The 18,674-nt window shown below is 42.5% G+C and overlaps 2 protein-coding genes across 3 annotated transcripts; one reads left to right on the forward strand and one right to left on the reverse strand.

Moving 5' to 3' along the window:
* Window positions 1-104: 104 nt before the first annotated feature.
* Window positions 105-9,996, forward strand: pusl1 (pseudouridine synthase like 1). Of its 2 annotated transcripts, XM_056605810.1 has the most exons (8): window positions 107-606; window positions 692-752; window positions 1,079-1,266; window positions 3,048-3,197; window positions 5,568-5,738; window positions 7,438-7,492; window positions 7,734-7,896; window positions 8,297-9,996. In XM_056605810.1, the coding sequence occupies exons 1-8, from the start codon at window positions 551-553 to the stop codon at window positions 8,359-8,361; spliced, it is 909 nt and encodes a 302-aa protein (XP_056461785.1). In that variant the 5' UTR covers window positions 107-550; the 3' UTR covers window positions 8,362-9,996. The 2 variants fall into 2 exon arrangements, with proteins under 2 accessions (XP_056461786.1, XP_056461785.1); XM_056605811.1 differs by lacking the exon at window positions 5,568-5,738 and having other exon boundaries at window positions 105-606.
* On the reverse strand, window positions 8,680-16,770 carry ddx19b (DEAD-box helicase 19b). Its single transcript, XM_056605809.1, has 12 exons — window positions 16,529-16,770; window positions 16,207-16,246; window positions 16,011-16,109; window positions 15,629-15,764; window positions 15,224-15,316; window positions 14,960-15,062; window positions 14,534-14,648; window positions 14,079-14,256; window positions 12,146-12,383; window positions 11,734-11,896; window positions 11,176-11,367; window positions 8,680-10,486 (listed from the first exon to the last, which is right to left on the reverse strand). The coding sequence occupies exons 1-12, from the start codon at window positions 16,583-16,585 to the stop codon at window positions 10,425-10,427; spliced, it is 1,476 nt and encodes a 491-aa protein (XP_056461784.1). The 5' UTR covers window positions 16,586-16,770; the 3' UTR covers window positions 8,680-10,424.
* Between the last annotated feature and the right edge of the window lie 1,904 nt (window positions 16,771-18,674).

Raw genomic sequence — 18,674 nt, forward strand, 5'->3', positions numbered from 1 at the left:
CATCGTGACGAAATCATTGAAAGACCCGTCCCCTCCTTATTTGAAAAAAATCTTTGCGTCAAATAAAATATTGTATCACAAGATGTGGGATAGACGTGCATTCAAATCAACATATCAGGATAGTGAACCCGATTGAGAAAACTGTGCCTGTGCAAAATACTTTTATGCAGGCACATGTTGGCCAGGTCAGACGGCAGTCCAACTCCGTATTGTCAAAAAATAAACAGTGGTGACATGAAGCGCAAGCCTCGATGCGGACGCACCAAGGGCACGTTCTCAGTAATTACGGACGTCAACATCGCCGACCGATGTAATAGTTTTCATTCTGTGCGCATTATCTCTGCAATAATCAGCCGCGTGTTCTATCGGATTGGAGGATCCGAACACGTGGAGCCAAGATCACTGCAATAACAATCCGCCCTTGGTCGCATCTCATGCCGTTTTCATCATCAAAGCAATTTCATTTCATTTGTAACCAAAGTTATAAACACAAAGCTTTTTTGAGGAACCATGCAAACGAACCTTTTACTGTTCAGAAAATCGGGACGCCATGCACAACTGCGCACGCTATCTGATATTTTTCCAATACATTGGAACAAAATATAGGTAAACTTCTTATGTACTTTCAGTGAATAGCGTGCCTATTAGTCTGAATACAATTGTAAAGCCTACGGTACCCATCTCCCAACAGTGGTGTAGTGAGGTCTCCCCCACATCAGCAGCAAAAGAAAGGGGTTCAGAACCATATAGAGGTGAGTTTACTTGGTCGGAGGCTAAAGTTGCCCGTTTGTAGACACTGATATACTTTTATCTCAATTAAACTTGCAATGGAGAAAAGACATATGCCGTTCTATTGTGATTGTAATGAAGGTGTTGTAACACATGATAATAAAAGGTATTCTTTCCCTATCACACATAGCTGCTGCCATAATGTGTTGTTGATGATTCATCTTTTCCTCAAAAATGTCCCATCTAGGATAAATAAAGTACCATCTTATCATTTTACACTGCTCTAGTTGTCCCTAATTTTCCATCTTCTCCCTCTTCCTCCCTTGGTGCTATTGGCTTTTCTTGGCAGGATGCGGTGAGGCGGTTGAAACCAGTCAACCCAGTGTCTCTGTCCGTCTCCAGCAGAACTGATAGTGGTGTCCACGCCCTCTCTAACTCCGCCCATCTGGACCTCCAGCGCAGCAATGATAAACCGCCGTTTACTGATGACGTGCTCCTCGAAGCCCTCAACTTCCACCTGCTGTCGGAGGAGATCAGGTGAGTCCTAGCAGAGGCTTCTTTCACTACACATGAGAAGAGCAACGTGGGATTGAAACGGCTGCATTACATGCGCCGTTGATAACCTGTGCCCATCACAGCCCTCTTTTAAACCTGTGTACCATATAAATAAAAGCAAAAAGATAATTCCAAAATTGTGCATTTCTGGTTTGTATTCAGATGAATGCAAGTTTGCGAAACATGTTTCTAGGTGATCACGTTAGCAGCCTCACATTAGGAAGCATTGTATCAATTCTTTATAAGTGCTAACAGTTCAGAGGCCATTAAAAAGCCATATGTTATTTGAATCGCCCATATAACCGACTTAATGTCAACATAAAAATGGAAACGATTCATAGTAAGTATCGCCTTTTTAGCGCCTGTCTGAAGTAAATAAGGAGTGGAGGAGGAAATTGATTTTATGAGTAGATGGAGAGAGGGTGAGTGTGAGATCTGTATCATATGGCCTCATATGGAGAATGAAAAGAAGAAAGCATAGAAACCAAATAGAGGGGACTAGGCAGTCTGAATCACACACTGCTGATTACCTGAACCCTGAATGGGGCTTACAGGAGTGTGGAAGCTCTATGCCAATGAACAAATTCTACCTTACAGAATAAGTCAATCACTACCACGGCCTCAATTTACTTTCCTGTTGTTTTGTTACCAGTTGGTGTACCGAATTGGGTCATTTATTATGCCCAATCCCATTTCTACCCCTCACCCCTTCCCCTTACCCCTCCCCCTTGTTTTGAAGGGGGAAGGGGTAAGGCCCAATCCCATTTCTACCCCTTACGCCTTCCCCTTACCCCTTCAAAACAAGGGGGAGGGGGAAGGGGTAAGGGGTAGAAATGGGATTGGGCCTTAAAAGAGAGAAGTCTTCATGAAAGGCATAGTCAGGGATTTGGTTTAAAGTTTAGTTTCTAAAATATGAAACAAAGAGCATTTTCCCAGGAGAATAAAGGCAAAAATGAGCAATTTGCAAAAATTGTGCTGAGCCACACAATGTCTTAGTTGTCATCTATGAACCACTGCATGGTCAGTAACACTCACTGATCATGCGGTTCAGAAGCTCCCCAGTTGAGCTGCTGGAGAACACGCACATTAACAGGCTGATATATATAGGGCAGCATCCTCCTCCTCCACCACCACCACCACCTAATGTGACAATAAAGTAACAGCCGGACATCAAAAGATAAGGGTCATATAAAATAAAAAATATGTGTATTATTTTAAACTGTAATAATGGTAAATAAATGTGGAATTTCCCTTGATGAATTTGAATTTCAATTGATGTCCCTCTGGATGATTCACAGTTGCGTAACTTAGTTTGTCAAGGCTGCCTCCGCATGTGGGACTGTGGTGGAAGTGGCCCATATTTGGTCAGGCCCCAGTGGAAAGGGTTTGTTTCCTTTGTGATGCTAACCGTCATAACATAAGCTGCTACATGATATTCCCAGTCGGCAGTGGCCCTCAATGCTATTTCTGCATTCTGACAATGGATCTGTGTGGTGCTGCAATGTTGACATTTAGAACAATTAACAGCGCATTGGCTTTCATGCTGGCATTTACACAGTCATAGCGTGACAATTAAGTGACGGAACGATATCTGGGAAGATGAATGTGTAATTTGTATTGAGTAATAATTTATTGAGAATTGGGAATGATTATTATAACATATTATTATTTATTTTTTTATCTACAACAGAACTTGGGAAATTTCCTAAATGCTAAAAACTGAGCCTGCTGTATGGATGCATGTATGCATTTTGCTTCCTCAGGGTCACCCGTGCTCAGCGCGTGCCCGCTGACTTCCACGCCCGTTACCGCGCCCAGTCCCGGACCTACGTCTACCGGATAGCCCTGGGCACCCCCCACCACTCACAGCTCCCCCTGACCGACCACAGCTTGTGCTGGGGTCTCCACAATACGTGAGTCCAGCCCCTCATCTCGTCATCCCCGCATCCACACATTTACCGTAATTACATGAATGAAACTTTGCACAATGTACAAAGAGTGAATCGAAAAATACAGAGACTTCCTCCAAACAGCAGCCACTGGATGGCATTTTGAAGCGTTATTCCAAAAAACTTGTATTTCAACCAATTCAAACGTTCCAGAAATGAAATGTCTTCGTCGCGACAGCGCTATTTATATGTTTCATGATGGGGGAGTATCGCCACTATTAGGCTACAATGTTTGGGGTGAATCTATTTGTTATTTTTGTACTGGCACAGAGGAAAGAATTACCTCACATCCACAGGATAAATGGTTGCAAATGCAACCATTCTGGTTGCAGTCTTGAGCCCTGCATGTAATCTTTTGACCCTATCGACCAATAGCACAGAACAGAATCATTGATTTGTTATGCTGCAGCTTTTCAATGCAAAACACCACGTGGATACATTTACTTTAAAAAGGGAATTTGTGGCCTTTCACCGTTGCGCGCTATATACAGGTTTGTTTTTTTCAAGCCTAGGTTGTTTGCAGGTGCGGCTTAGGTCTGATGCTCTTTTCGCGTCACCGAGGTACATCCTTTTTTCCCATCCTTTCATTATCCTTCCTTCAGCTGAGAGAGATGGTGCGAGAGGGAGATAGGGTTTGTGGATTCCTTCATTAGAATTGGAAAAAAAAGAGCTTAGAATGGACAACAAGGTGCACACACACATGCACACACAATGCTATGTGGTGCACGATCAATGCTATGTTGTGTGCACACAAAATGCTATGTGGTGCACACACATGCAAACACAATGCTATGTGGTGCACACACACGCACACACAATGCTATGTGGTTCACACACACGCACACACAATGCTATGTGGTGCACGATCAAAGCTATGTTGTGTGCACACAATATATATATATGTATATGTGTGCACCATATATATATATATGGTGCACACATTATGCTATGTTGTTCACACATATGCACACACAATGCTATGTGGTGCACACACACATGCACACACAATGCTATGTGGTATGCATGCACACACATAAACACACAATGCTATGTGGTGTGCACACACAATGCTATGTGGTGCACAGGAGCATGCACAAACAATAATATGTGGTGCACACACACACACATCTACACACACAATGCTATGTGGTGCACACACAATGACACGTTAGCACATCAAAGATGTGCACGTGCCATGCGAGCGCGACAACACGACAGCCCACACAGAGTTGAACTGTTTCCACGTGGAGTGCTGACTCGTGTAGGCGCTCATGCATAGTGCTTCATCATGCTCAGTGTTTAGGCGCAGCAGGCGACCAGAAGCCGTGACGTACTGCTTTTTGTTCTTCTGCCTGCCTCACTTTTTTTTTTTAAGGAGAAACTAGGGCAAGATTAGCTGCAGGCTTATGCAGAACAACACCCACACGTTTTATAGTTTTTGCCTCTTGCTTCTCTGCTCCCCTTCTTCCTTTTAACTCCCATCGTTTGTTTCTCCAATCTGGATGATTTAATAATTGTATTCCATCGTACCTAAAATTAAAAAGGCCTGTTTCATTCGTTTTCATCATTGGTTTGCAAGACATCGTTGGATATACAAACCACACTCTCTTCTTTTAAATCCTCTTCAGTATTCCACCCTCTCTGAGCCAAAAAAGTAGTTTAATTTAACTTTGTTTTATTGATTGCAAAACTTAATGCAAGAAGTTTATCGATTTTATTTCTTAAAGCTTGAGCCCATCCTATATGGTATAAAACACTGTACAACTTTTTATGTTAAACCTTTAAATACAGCGTGTCCGTCTTGTTTGAGGTGTTAATTAAATCCGCTTTCGGGAGAACAACACACCAAACCCTGCGCTATGTCTATCAACAGGTCTATGTCTATCACCTTTCAAGCCTTTGCTATAAGCTGTGAGAGCTGCAGGCTACTGTAAAGAGCTTAAGAGACACTTTGTTTGTTTCTCCTCCGCGTGGGTCTCCCTCATGTTCGCTCTCTCTGGTCACTCAGCCTACAGGAAAATCAGGCCTTAGAATAAGAATATGAAGGTAAAGCTATGGAAGCAACATGCTCCACTGAACATAACGCTGCTGAACAGGTACACATAATGAGCAGAATCACTTTAACTCTCCCCTTGTTAGCCCTTTTCATGCATAGTTAATAGTTCACATCCAGAAGTTGACATGATAACACTGCCAATCACATCAACGCCGTTCGGTTCCAAAGAAATGCTTCTAGCTTCTGACTTTTGATAACCACAAAATATGGTTTATGTTTACTATCTAGCTTTGGAAAAAATACTGTCCAGACCTGATGACCCACGTTACTTCTATCAGGGAGTTGAACGTGAAGGCCATGAACGAGGCAGCCTCCCTGCTGGTGGGAACGCACGACTTCAGCAGCTTCAGGGCTGTGAACTCCGATATGCCCTTTAAAAGCCCTGTCAAGACCCTGGACCTAGCCCACATAGCGCCCGGGAACGCATTTGTGCAGGCCCATTTCCACAGGTAGGCTCACGGTACGTGTGGAAGGTGTTTCCCTACACACAGTACCTTAGTGTCAATGCTTCATATTTGTATCATATCTTATTAATCAAGTGTTATTCATTGTTCAAGGTCGGTATGTTTGGTAATCCATTGAATGAATCTTAAAGTGGCAATGTGTACGATGGAGCCACTCCCAGTAAGGAGGCGGGAGACTTTCAGAATAAAAAAACAACGAAATAACATTATTCTGTCCACTCTCACTGGCCGTGCAACTGTGTGATGCACACTAGCGTAGCTCGAGTGGCTAGGTGGCATGAGTGGGAGGGGTTTTGGGAGTGGAGATAGTATTGTAAACAAAGAGTGAGTAGCTGGCTGGCCAGCATTTTTATTTGTAGGATATATTAGTTACAGGAGAACATTTTATTGATAGCACGATGGAAATCATTATAGTTTTAAGCTACGTGCTAGATGAAATGTTACACATGGCAACCTAACACACTTTACACAGAAGCCTTCATGTATGTTTCCTGGTCCAGGAGGGACTAAATAGGAGGCTGGTTTGGATCAAGAGAGGAGGACATGGAGGTTTGAAGGATAGCAACATGCCCATGAGGGGGGCTCCCTGTGCCAAATGCCACTTTCATGGCCATTAATTATTCAGCCAGCCAATATGGTGCACAATATGGACACGGGTACATGGGGTGTAAGATAAATGTCACAGTGTACCCCCCACAGCCCTGCATGTCGTGTGAGAAGTAATTTGCATCAGTACTTATAACATGCCTTTGGATGAAATACGTTGACCAACGTAGTTGACCAAAATGCCCTGATGCTGAATGTCGGTGGACTGTGTTTTTTACTCTTCATCAAGGTCACTATTCTGAGTAACAGGGATAAAGCGACGTGAAGCGGGCTGCTGAATTATTGAGCGCTAAGAGGATGAAGCACACACTGTGTGCGTGCGTGCGTGCGTGCGTGCGTGCGTGCGTGCGTGCGTGCGTGCGTGCGTGCGTGCGTGCGTGCGTGCGTGTGTGTGTGTGGGTGTTTGTGTGTGTGTGTGTGTGTGTGTGTGTGTGTGTGTGTGTGTGTGTGTGTGTGTGTGTGTGTGTGTGTGTGTGTGTGTGTGTGTGTGTGTGTGTGTGTGTGTGTGTGTGTGTGTGTGTGTGTGTGTGCCAGGGTCCATGGACCTGTAATGGAGAACCACAACTATGATTGTGGTGACTGCAATGTTAAAGTGTTCACCTGAGTTCAACACTTGAGCAAAGGCTGTCTGGGCTGAGCGCCTGCATTGATTTAAACTCCAGTCAACTCAGATGGATCATTGGGGTTATGCTTAAGAGTTTTTTTTTCCTATATTTAAAATGATCCTCAGCATATTATAACATGTACATTTATTTTAATATAAGCAAATTGTTCAAAGTACTTTGCAATTCCCAAGAAATAACCATTGAAATTTAATTCCCAATCTCACTTTTCACAATATATATTTTTTAACATGTTTCAATTCCATCTCTAACAGCTCTAACACATTCTCTGGTTCATTTCATTCAGTCCTTGATGCCGAATGGTGCCATAAGTGCCATGCAAAATGGCCTTTCCAACCTTTTATATTTTGTTTCGAGGATAAGTAGCTGTTGCTCAAACGATTTTTACTCGTTTAGCTTAGTAGAACTATTTTTCTCTGAATCGGTTTGACATTTGTTTTCTCTTTATTTTGTAGAGATATCCAGTTCTGGGAGCTGACCTTTAAAAGCAAATCCTTCCTCTATAAGCAGGTTAGTGTTGGTTTATATCCCTTTATATATATAATGCTATATATAATACTTCACAATATTATACATGGCTTGGTATCGCTTCAACACGGTGAGGAAAGGGCGCCACCAGCTGATGTCTTAAGATATCTACTACTACTGACTATCATACGCATGAATAAATCCTTTTTGAGTAGATTTGTGTCTATGTATGATTGTTCCACAGTACAGTATTCCCAGACAGTCGGCTGGCCTTGTGTTGCAGGTCCGGAGGTTGACGGGAGCCCTGGTGGCGGTGGGCCAGGGACGGCTCTCTGTAGCCCAGCTGAGAGAGCTGCTGGAGGCCCGGGACACTCGGGCCTACCCCCAGGGCACTGTGGCTCCAGCGCGTGGCCTCTTCCTCACCAGGGTGGACTACAACCAAGCAGGTGAGAACAACAAAAACCATCATGTGATTCCACTTATATTCCATTCATTTGTTCCAAGTTTGTTTGTTTTAACGTGTATCTTCGGATAATAATTATATTATCCACAAATTAGGGTATTTCAAGTTTATCACATCCATAATAAGTTATTACCTATACTGATAGTTTATATGTAATTCATTTGGATCCAACCTGAAATAATTTTGTGGTAATGGAGAATTTCCTGCTTGGCCTCAAATATCTATTGTCGATGTAGGAAGAGGGTCTATTGGTCATGTTTATTCAACGATTAATGCTTCATTGTGAATGCCTGTATATTGTTTAGTTGCCTATGCCGAGGGACACCGGTTATGTCTCGTTATATCTCTTTATATATGAAGTTGTAATATTTTGGCCTCCACAGACCTGCAGTTTCCAGAAGAGGGAGAGGAAAGGGGTCTTTCTCCTAGTGTAAACCCAGAAGACTAAAAGTAATAATTCCACTGGCGTAGTTCCATTGTATACATTTACATTGAGTGTAATTGCTTTGTTTTACTGTCATTTGAGATAATTGTTATCTCAAATGACAGTAAAGTTGTTATGTTTACTATATCTTTACATGTATCAGAAGTAGGTCTGTGTATCCCTGGCATTGGCATTAAGAACACACAGTACAATGTGAAGTTTCTTGATACATCAGATCAATATTATACTATGGTTGAGCAAAATAATTGTAGGACAGTCTTGGTACAGAACATTTGTATTTTAATTGTAACATTGTTCAGTACTACATGGCTGTGGATGCTTGTGATAGCATCCTGATCCAAGTAGTTGCAGTTGTTGCTACAGAACGCCGAACACCCGTCTGAAGTGGACATGAGTGATGTATGAGTAGGTTGCTCAGGAGTCAGGACATATACTTTGTTTTTTTTTTAAACATGTCATAGTACCACTTATCACAATTGTATAAGATTACAGATCTATATCTGCATTGAAGACACTTCCATTGAAGTAAAGTGTACACCCAAGTATCAAAAATGAAACACACTTGTTTGAGAATAAAGGCTTTAGACGAGTTTATTTTCTATAACCACTTGCCTACAATTGAAATTCATCTCAAGGAATATATTTACACATTTTAAACAAGTTGTCAAGCAAACCGGTCACAGATCAGACTATTATCGGTGTGCTTCTTGGTGCCGCTGTTAAAGATGAGGTTTTGTAGGGTATTTAAGTTAAATTGACCATTATCAAAGCACATCGTAGGACGCCTTTTGTATCACTAATAAATTGTGTTCCTCTCACTTTGACTAGGAAGTGCAGTTTCTTTTTAAATTCTACGTCGAAAGGAATGTTCTCACTTCTTGGAAGCGTCAAACTGCGCCGCACCTTTGACCTTAACTTTTTCTTTTAAAATTTGTACATAAGTACACATTTCTTCTCCTTGCAAACATGTTTGGAGCGACAGTTTGATCAGCCTGTAGGGCCTATGGTACTCTAGCCAAATTCACATTTGGTATCGACACACAATTCACACACATCCTAAACTGCCTGCATTTCAATATATATAAGAATTCAAGCCCAATGTCTTCCTATGGCAAATACAAAATTGTACATTTAAAATGCACTTGAAGGCATTAGGTCCATTTTGTCCACCGTACAATCCTTAAGAATGAGTGGATGCGTGGAGCACAGTGAGTGTGAGAGATACAGTTGATCACCAGTTCCACTATTAACCCTGATTAAAAGGAGATTGATAAATCCCATAGACCCCCTTAGCCCAACCGAAAGTGGTTAAGATATTCACAACATGACAGGGAGACGAATGCAGCGCTGGTAACCGAGGTACCAACAGTGCCTGACATTTTGATGCCAAACGTAAGCTAAAACTGAGGTCTTTGTTTTCAATGTAATGCTCTGAATATGGAGTGACATGATTAAAATTTGCATAGACCCTAAACCAGACCACCGCTTGCTTAAGTTTACCTAGTCGATGGCAGGTAATCAAATTCTCCCTCGCTACAGCATACCCATATTCACCCTTCGTACTTTACATCTTACCAATTCAAAGTCTTAACATGATATGGATTACATTCAGAAGTAATATGTTCCTGATTTCAACGGACTAATAACATTGGCACCACTAGATCAGCTGTACTCCAGTTTTGGCTGCTTCAGAATCAAGCCATTATAAAACAAAACAATCTCAGTACAACAAAGGACATGTCTCACTGTAGCAAGCACATGAAAGGGGATCGCAATGTGTGCACAGTGACCCAGAGCCCACTAGGGCAGCCTTTTGCAGCATCACACTGCGACTGGTGCAAAAGCTTACATACTTTATTGAGCGAAATGGGGGCGTGCTGTTCCACAGACATAAAATAACACCCGCCCGAGATAAAAACAGTTCCACGTGTAAACCTAATGCTGTGTTTGTCGCTATATCTCTTGACTAAAATAAAATACAAAGTAAAAGCATAAAACACTGCAGGAGCGGTAGGTACAGTCCTCTGAGCGGAAGGAGGCCTTCAGTCATGTTGTCCCTGCAGTCTTTAGCTGGAGATCTTTTCAATTTCATCCAGATCGTCAGTGTCCAGCTTTTCTATTTTCTTATCTGTAAAGGAAAGAAGACATTGGGAATGAATGGCAAATATAATTGGCATTGGTTGGATAATAAAACCCGTGAGCCATTCAAAAACAAAACGGTTAGCAAGACTTCACCTCCTTTGCATATCACATCTACATGTCTCATCCTCTTAATTGCCAACCTAGATTATTCAGTCACAGCCATTTAAGTCTCTTGGGTAGGAACTGTCTGACATTGTTTTAGTTAGTTACATGGAGCTCACTTCAGTCAGATTTTTTAGTAATTAACAACTGTAACTCGTTTAGTTTTGATTGTTATAGTCGGCCGCTGTATGTCTGTACTGACAGAGAAAGTCTAAAACGTTGTGAAAACAGCTAACCAGATGTTTTAAACCAGCCCCAGACAAAAAGGTTCCCACTATAGTAATGTGGCTTATAGTCATAACATGACAAAGTGAAGAAAGGTCGACTTGTCGGTGTAGGACCACATCATACTTTTGTATCCGACAGTGTCCAGCTCGTGACTTATTTTTTTTAAGATGGACAAATAATTAATAGAATCACGTGTCTTAGATGCCTTTAAAGAGCCATTGATCCCAAAACCCTGATGTTTTTCTGACCTCCCATGAGAATTGCTGTCACAATTGTATTAGACATTTTAAGGCCTAAAATTCTGATTATTATTATACAATTATATGATACACGTTTTGGTCTTACTAAAATGCTCCTGAATCCTGGTGAGGACGTTCATAGCAAACTTGCTGTCCACCATGTTGATGGCCAATCCCCGTTTGCCAAACCGGCCTGTGCGGCCAATCCTGTGCAGGTATGTCTCGTTGTCAGGGTTCCCTTCCCTGTCCACCGGCAGGTCAAAGTTTATCACCACGGAAACCTGCTCCACATCAATACCTGCATGGGAGAAAACAGAAGACACATGTACAGTAACCTGGCCTCTTCCCAACTCGATTACTCTCAAACTGTCTTCTTAGTTTATCTTTTAAATAAAACAATATTATTTCCCTAATGGCTGCTCTGCATGAAAATATTTATGCATCCCCTTTCAACTTGAAATGGTCAGATTAAAAGGGTAGGCCTATGTGTTATTTTCTCTAAAGTTTTCAATGAAACTAATTCATTATGCAATACATTTCTAATTAAACTGAGAAGACACCTATCGTTTTTAATTTAAATATTCACTCATAAATAGGTAGAAATAAATCATAAAAAGGGCTTTTGGTGGATAAAAGCAGGTGGAAACTGGGTTCTCCTCCTCACCTCGTGCGCACACATTGGTGGTGACCAGCACTTTCTCCTTGCCGTCCCTGAAGCGGTCGATGACAGCAGCCCTCTGCTCGACCTGCATCTCCCCACTGAGCAGCGCCACCTGGTGGCCCTCCCTGGACAGCTCCCCAGCCAGCCACCCTGCCGTCTTCCTCGTCTACATGAAAGAGTAATGCCAAACACTCCGTTAAGTTAGCATAAACTGAAGAAGCCCTCCACGGCCCATGAATAAGTAAGAATAATAACTTCAACCCTTTTCATTATTTATTAGTGTGTTGGAAAAGCAATACTGAGCGGTGACAATGCACCAAAACGCGATGTAGAAAACAGAGCCCTAACCAAGCCATAGCGAGGGGTTCCCCTCCCAATCAGCAGAGCCAGCGACAGCACATCTGCAGGGACTCACGTGGCAGAAGACCATGGCCTGGGCGATGGTGATGGCTCCGTAGATGTTGCAGAGGGCCTGGAACTTCTCCTCCTTGCTGGTGCACTGCACGTAGTACTGCTTGATGGTGTCCAGCGTCTCCTCCTCGCGCTTCAGCTTGATGATGTTTGGGTCGGGGACGATGCGCTTGGCGAAGTTCCACACTGACTCCTCGAAGGTGGCGGAGAAGAGCAGCATCTGGCAGTCCTTTGGCAGCGTTCTGGGAGTGGGAGAAGGTCGAGTCTGGAGTCAGATGGTGCAAGTCAACCACAGGAAATGAATTTGATCGTTTATGAATTCCAGTGTCGAACTCAGCACGACTTAATTCCATGTGCTTTTATGAAGGCGGGAAAGCATAACACAAGGCCCACCTGTGGGACATGGTTGGAGGGTCACACAGCTGCACACCTCGTTATTTCTACACAATGGGCTAATTAAAAAGGATCCTTCCCTAAACAATAGAAATACCTCATGATTCCATTTGTCCCCGATTGACACATTAGAATCTCTGAAGTGGATTCTGCTATTAAACAGTAAAAAGCAGTTATGAAAACTGCATGGCCAGTGTAACTCTGGTGTGGTTGAAACGGACAACGTGTATATAATTCAGATTAAACTGATTGCCATTACGTGTACATTGAAAACTATAGCAGACTTCTTCGTAGGGCTGTACGGTATGGACTAAAATGTATATCACGGTATGATTTGAGGAATAGACGGTAACGGTATTATATCACGGTATGTTAATTTTATCTTCTAATTTCGATATAAATGCCTCTGAAGGGGTAAAATACTGGAAAGGCAGCAAAAACGCATAAAAAAAATTAAAATCTTTTCTCAAGTTACTTCCATCTCTGAAAAACACAAATGTTTAATAGTATGGATTTCTTTCTCCACTTGCTTGCGGACCTTGCCGTATAGTTTTGGCATCTCAATTTGGCTGAAGTGTGTGCGGGCATGTAACGTGTACCTGGGATCGAGTGTTTTGACCATCTCTTTAAAGCCCTTTCTATCGACACTTTTGACATTCACAAATGTCAAAAGTGGAACCATGTCCTTAGACAGGTAAACAGTGACAACGTTTGTCATCTCGTTCCACCACTGGCATTTTGTTGTAAGGACTGGCTTTCAAAATGCCTGCGGAAGCAATGTCTGATTGCAGAGACGGCTTCACGCTACCAGCGTCTATCTCGTACGTTGTGGAATGAGAGCTCGTGAAGGGACTATTGCGCAAGCACGCAGGAGCGCTTGCTGCGCACCTGCGTACTTGCGCAATAGCATACTGCCTGAGAAGGCAGTATCGCTGTCAATCTGTCCCTGGGAAAAGTAACGTGGTGCCGAATTGAAAAAGGCACTATTTTTCGTTACCATATTTTCAGTAGTTGCTCGTAACTTTACTTTTTACATGAAAAAGTAGTTAGGGAACTGTATAAACGCATTACCTCCTTTGTTACGCGTTACACACAACATTGTCTACCGGTCACACCGGTCCCGAGGTAACGTCAAAATCCATACCGTAACGCAAATTCACACCGGTATACCTTCAGCACCGTTTATACCGTACACCCCTACACCCCGCTTCTTCGACACAAAAGAAAAGCACATACGTATTGTACATGTACTTTTTTTTTAGCAGAAGTGAGATGGTCCATGAGCCGTTTCTGGCCCTGGGGCGATACATCGCCCATGTCTGCTCTAGCTGGTGCATTTCATTCTGCGGCTATGATTCCCAGGTTCCATACCCATTATACTCATCAGGTTTGTTGTGAGTAACCTTGACTATGAGGTCCAACATTGGCCTGCGCTCCATCATATTTGCAACTTCAGATAAATATCTACGTTGGTAAGCATTGGTCTTAACATCCATGTTATAAAAGGCAACGCCGTCTGAAGCACACTGAATGGTGTCCGAGACCTTTGGATGCGGATGCTCTGGTCCTGGTGGCCCTGCGTGGCGATCATGACGTCCGCCTCGTCCAGCACAAACACCTTGATCATCTTGGGGTCGATGAACTTAAACTTGATGCACCAGTCCAGCATGGTCCCCGGGGTGCCGATGACGATCTGCTCCTGGAGCTTCATGCCCCGCTGCACTGGAGCGAAGGGAAAGACAGACAGCCACCAGAGTCAAATAAAGCAGCGCTCCTCAAACCCTGGTGACCCTACGGGGACACACCCCTAAAACATTTAAAGTGATGTGATTATTGATTTATCCAAAGTGCCCGAATTCAGATACATGTCAGACAATGGAGATAAAATGTGTTCTGTGGTTGAGTCAGTTTGGCGCACATCATGCGGTCCCCAGGATGTAAGCCATATAACACTGAGCCATTTGGTCCCTTACAGTAGATAGAGATGTTGAGTCCTTACACTTGTTTCCTCTGATAGCATAGACCAGCTGGACCTCAGGGTAGTGTTTCCCCATCTGTTCTATCACTTTGCCGGTCTGAAGGGCCAGTTCATAGGTGGGCGACACACACAGACACTGTGATGGAAAGAAAGCAGCGGGGATAGGATAAGATGTATGTTTTCACGAGCTTCAAAATGCTTAAGCCCGTAACCTAAGCCAATATCCAGGCAAGATGAGAAATGGACCCAAACTATGATCAGTGATTTTATATGTTTTCAATATACATAAAAAACTCTGTTTAATAAATAATGGACTGATATACTTGATACACGGTCAGAGTTTTTAAGCTTTAGTCTTTATTCATGACAAATAAAAAATAAAAAAAAAAGGTATATAGGCCTTTATATAATTTTAACATGTATAATATCTCAAAGGGTAAAACCTACCTGAGGATATTTCTTGTTGGGGTCGACGTGGCTGAGCATGGCCAGGACAAATGCAGCCGTTTTCCCTGTGCCAGACTGTGACTGGGCAATGAGATTCTGTGGACTGCAGAGACCATGATAGTTCATTAAGAAGTCCCTGAGAGGATAGATACTAACAAATCTAGCAACTATACAAACCCTCAACAACTCAGGGGAGCAACAGGTTAACACAATGGTCAAGTTACAACGTTGAAGATAATTAGGATCAGTTAAGAGTATCCTTACGGCTCTGCCAGCATCATGGGCAAGGCTGTCTCCTGGATCTTTGAGGGTCGGTTGAAGCCCAGGGCGTACACTCCTTGAAGGAGCTGAGGTTTACTACATGGTAAAAAGAATGATACTAGAGTCACAGGCCTAGATGGACAATACACAAGACTATCCATGCCCACAATGAAAGCACAGGGCAGAGAAAGTAAAGGCAAGATTAGAGGCCTTTACATTATTGGTCAAACAAAATAATTTGCACAAATACAATTTAACAATTCTTGAATGACAAGTTCCATCTGTGTGCGTGCATATGTAGAAATTAGTCAGACAGTATGCAAATACTTTGATTTGTTGTGCAAGGTGCAAAAGGTATGGAGGACTCAAACAAACATGCCTGTAGATTTAGAATTTGAAGTTACTTACAGTCGTAGCTCCTCAAAGGACTTCACAGAGTAAAGGGGAGAGTTGGGGTCTCTTTGAAGAACCTCCACCTGGTGGGTGGTGTTGACCAGATTACTCCGTATCAACTTGTTCAACAGTGACTGAGCCGCTTTGTCATCTGAAATAAAGGCAGACAGAAACGTCTAGTTTAGGTCGTGTTCTAGGTAAACAGAGAAGGTAACGGCAACTTTCTGATGTTGCAGATCAACTAAAGCTAAATGCCGACGTAGGAAACTATTCTAGCATTCTTAAGTTCCCTTCTCTAACCAAATACTTATTGGAGTTGAATGGTAGATCGATGAATCGACCATTTCAGTTTCAGCAGGAAGAGTCCACAATAATCGCACCACATGATCATGCTCACCTTTCTCATCCTCGTCTGTTGTCTTGGTTGGGGCGTCTGGTTCCGACTTGGCTGCTGTACTGCTCTCTTCTGTTTTGTTGACAGTGCTGCCAGCAGTTCCTGTAATGTGTGTAGGATTAGTAGACGTCTGAAGATGTACTGCTTGACGCACCTCTTGGCCGAGGGGCGTTGAAACAAAAAATGTCACTTCACTTACCATTTTCCTCTAGTGTGTCTTTAATTTGTAGGGTGCTTATCTGCAAAATTTAAAATAAACAAATGTTTAACTACTAAACCCCAGCATACTGGGTGCCAAGTTCAAGCGCTACAGATAGCATTAGTGAATGGCCAAATACATTAGTTTCATCACTCTGTTTAAGAGCACGTATGCATGGTTGTCGGGAGTCTAATTGACCCTTTTGACCGGTACAAAGCGCTAATCGATTGAAGGTTGAATGAATAGCGTTTGCAAATCAGCCGACTACGCAAAACGCATTCATTGAACCAGCTAGCATTCGGGTTAGCGGCGTGCTACGTACCGAGTCGGCCGCCGCCTCTTGTTCATCCACAGCGAGAGCCCACGAGTCCGTAGCCATACTGGTATTTGTTCTGTGGTACTTTTAGAGAGGTTGAGTAAATAGTTAAGACAGCCAGTGAACAGAGTTATTAATAAAGTAAGACTAAAACACTCGGGAAACTATCTCGCACAATGGCGTGACGACTTCGGCTACGTGCACCGCCTCTCAAACGACCGAGGGGAAAGCTGCGGTAAAACAATGGTTCCATAACGGCCGTTCCTACCTAATCCCATTTTGTAGTTGCAACCAAATGTTCCGTTATTTAAAAGGAGGCAGCGCTAGCGAGTTTTAGTTAAATGATACATACAATCATATATGTCATTTCTAATTCCACAGTATTATCTCAAGTAACGGTAACTTGTGTTTGGCCAGTGTGAAGATGTGTAGCTCTCTTCGAACTGTAGGTGGCGCTAAAATATATATATGACGAATAACTTTTATATGTATATGTTGGTTCTTTCTTCTACCTAACTGTCATTATATCTCACTTTGTTTACTCACTTTAGAACAATTGTAATTATTAAAAATTAATTTAGGACTTTTTTTGGGACACAATGAACTCAACGGTACGGTAAAGGAAATTGTGTATGAGAATAGGGGGGGATTTTTTTCAGGAGGGGATATTTTGTGAAAATCAAGTTGCCCCGAGGAGATTTGTGAGGAGTTGAATCGACACATTCGATCCAGAAGATCCCCACCACGCCCTGACAGCAAGGCAAAGGGAGCCCATTGGGGCCAGAGCAAAGCTGATTTGTCCATTTTGTCCAACCTCTCGATGGAGATCTATACTCCCAAAGAGTAAAGTTGTTCAAACATTTCCTCCATTGGCACAGGATCCAGGGCTACATCCTGTTGAAGGCGCCGTTTGCCGCTGTCATCCAAGAATCCCCTGTCGTCTGATTATTCACCAAAGTTGACTGCTATTGAAGATTAAAGTAGCTCTAGAGGGGTCACCTCCGCAGACCACACTGCTGGGGCCGAGCGCAGCTTAATTGAATGCAGAATTGATCTGACACCTTCCCCCTCGTCCCTATATCCCATTAGGCCAGATATAGATGGATAGATAGATGGATGGATGGTTGATGAAAGTGGGGCTTTGAATTGTGCTGAGGAAGATTACATTGATCTCATGCGACATTCACTGCTGTTCAATATACATGAACGTGTGTGTGTGTGTGTGTGTGTGTGTGTGTGTGTGTGTGTGTGTGTGTGTGTGTGTGTGTGTGTGTGTGTGTGTGTGTGTGTGTGTGTGTGTGTGTGTGTGTGTGTGCGCGCGTGTGTGTGAGAGAGCTGGAGAGACACATATAGAAAGCTAGAGAGGGTATTTCTAAACACATATTTACACACACATGCGCACACAGGCATGTAAGTCGTGTGTGAGAATATAAAAGGACACTCAACAGACCGTCTGCTTTGGAGACAAAATTGTCGAGGGCTTGAAAGAGAGCCTGAGTTTATTGTTTCCTCCAATCGGCTGCCTCACCAGAGGTATCCATGGCAACTAAAAAAGTTAAAGTAAGGTTTGAGATCCCCAGGGATCTTTTGAGGAGAACGAGACTCATCGTTACTTGACTGAGTCATCACATAAGGAAAGGCGTAAACATGGCCATATGACAGGAAGTCTATGTAAAGTCCCGTGATCGCCTGTCATTAGCCTCAAATCGAACAGAGAGAAAAAGCATTGCACAATGCACGTCTCCAATGATTTGTGAATGTCAAATGTGTCGATGTGCCTATGACTAATGAATATATATATATATTAATACATATATGTATGTATGCATGTATGTATGTATGTATGTATGTATGTATGTATGTATGTATGTATGTATGTATGTATGTATGTATGTATGTATGTATGTATGTATGTATGTATGTATGTATGTATGTATATATGTATGTATGTATGTATGTATGTATGTATGTATGTATGTATTTATGTATTTATGTATATATATATGTATATATACACATATATTTATATATTAAGGATTATTCAAAAGAGAAATATGGACAAACAGAAATTTGAATTGTGTTCAGAGAAGAGTCTTAAATGCATGCTGTTGGTGATTTCTTTCGTGTCTCAAGCCTTCTGGTTCCGCCAGGC

Source organism: Gadus chalcogrammus, chromosome 13 (assembly GCF_026213295.1).
Source record: "Gadus chalcogrammus isolate NIFS_2021 chromosome 13, NIFS_Gcha_1.0, whole genome shotgun sequence".
NCBI classification, from domain to species: domain Eukaryota; kingdom Metazoa; phylum Chordata; class Actinopteri; order Gadiformes; family Gadidae; genus Gadus; species Gadus chalcogrammus.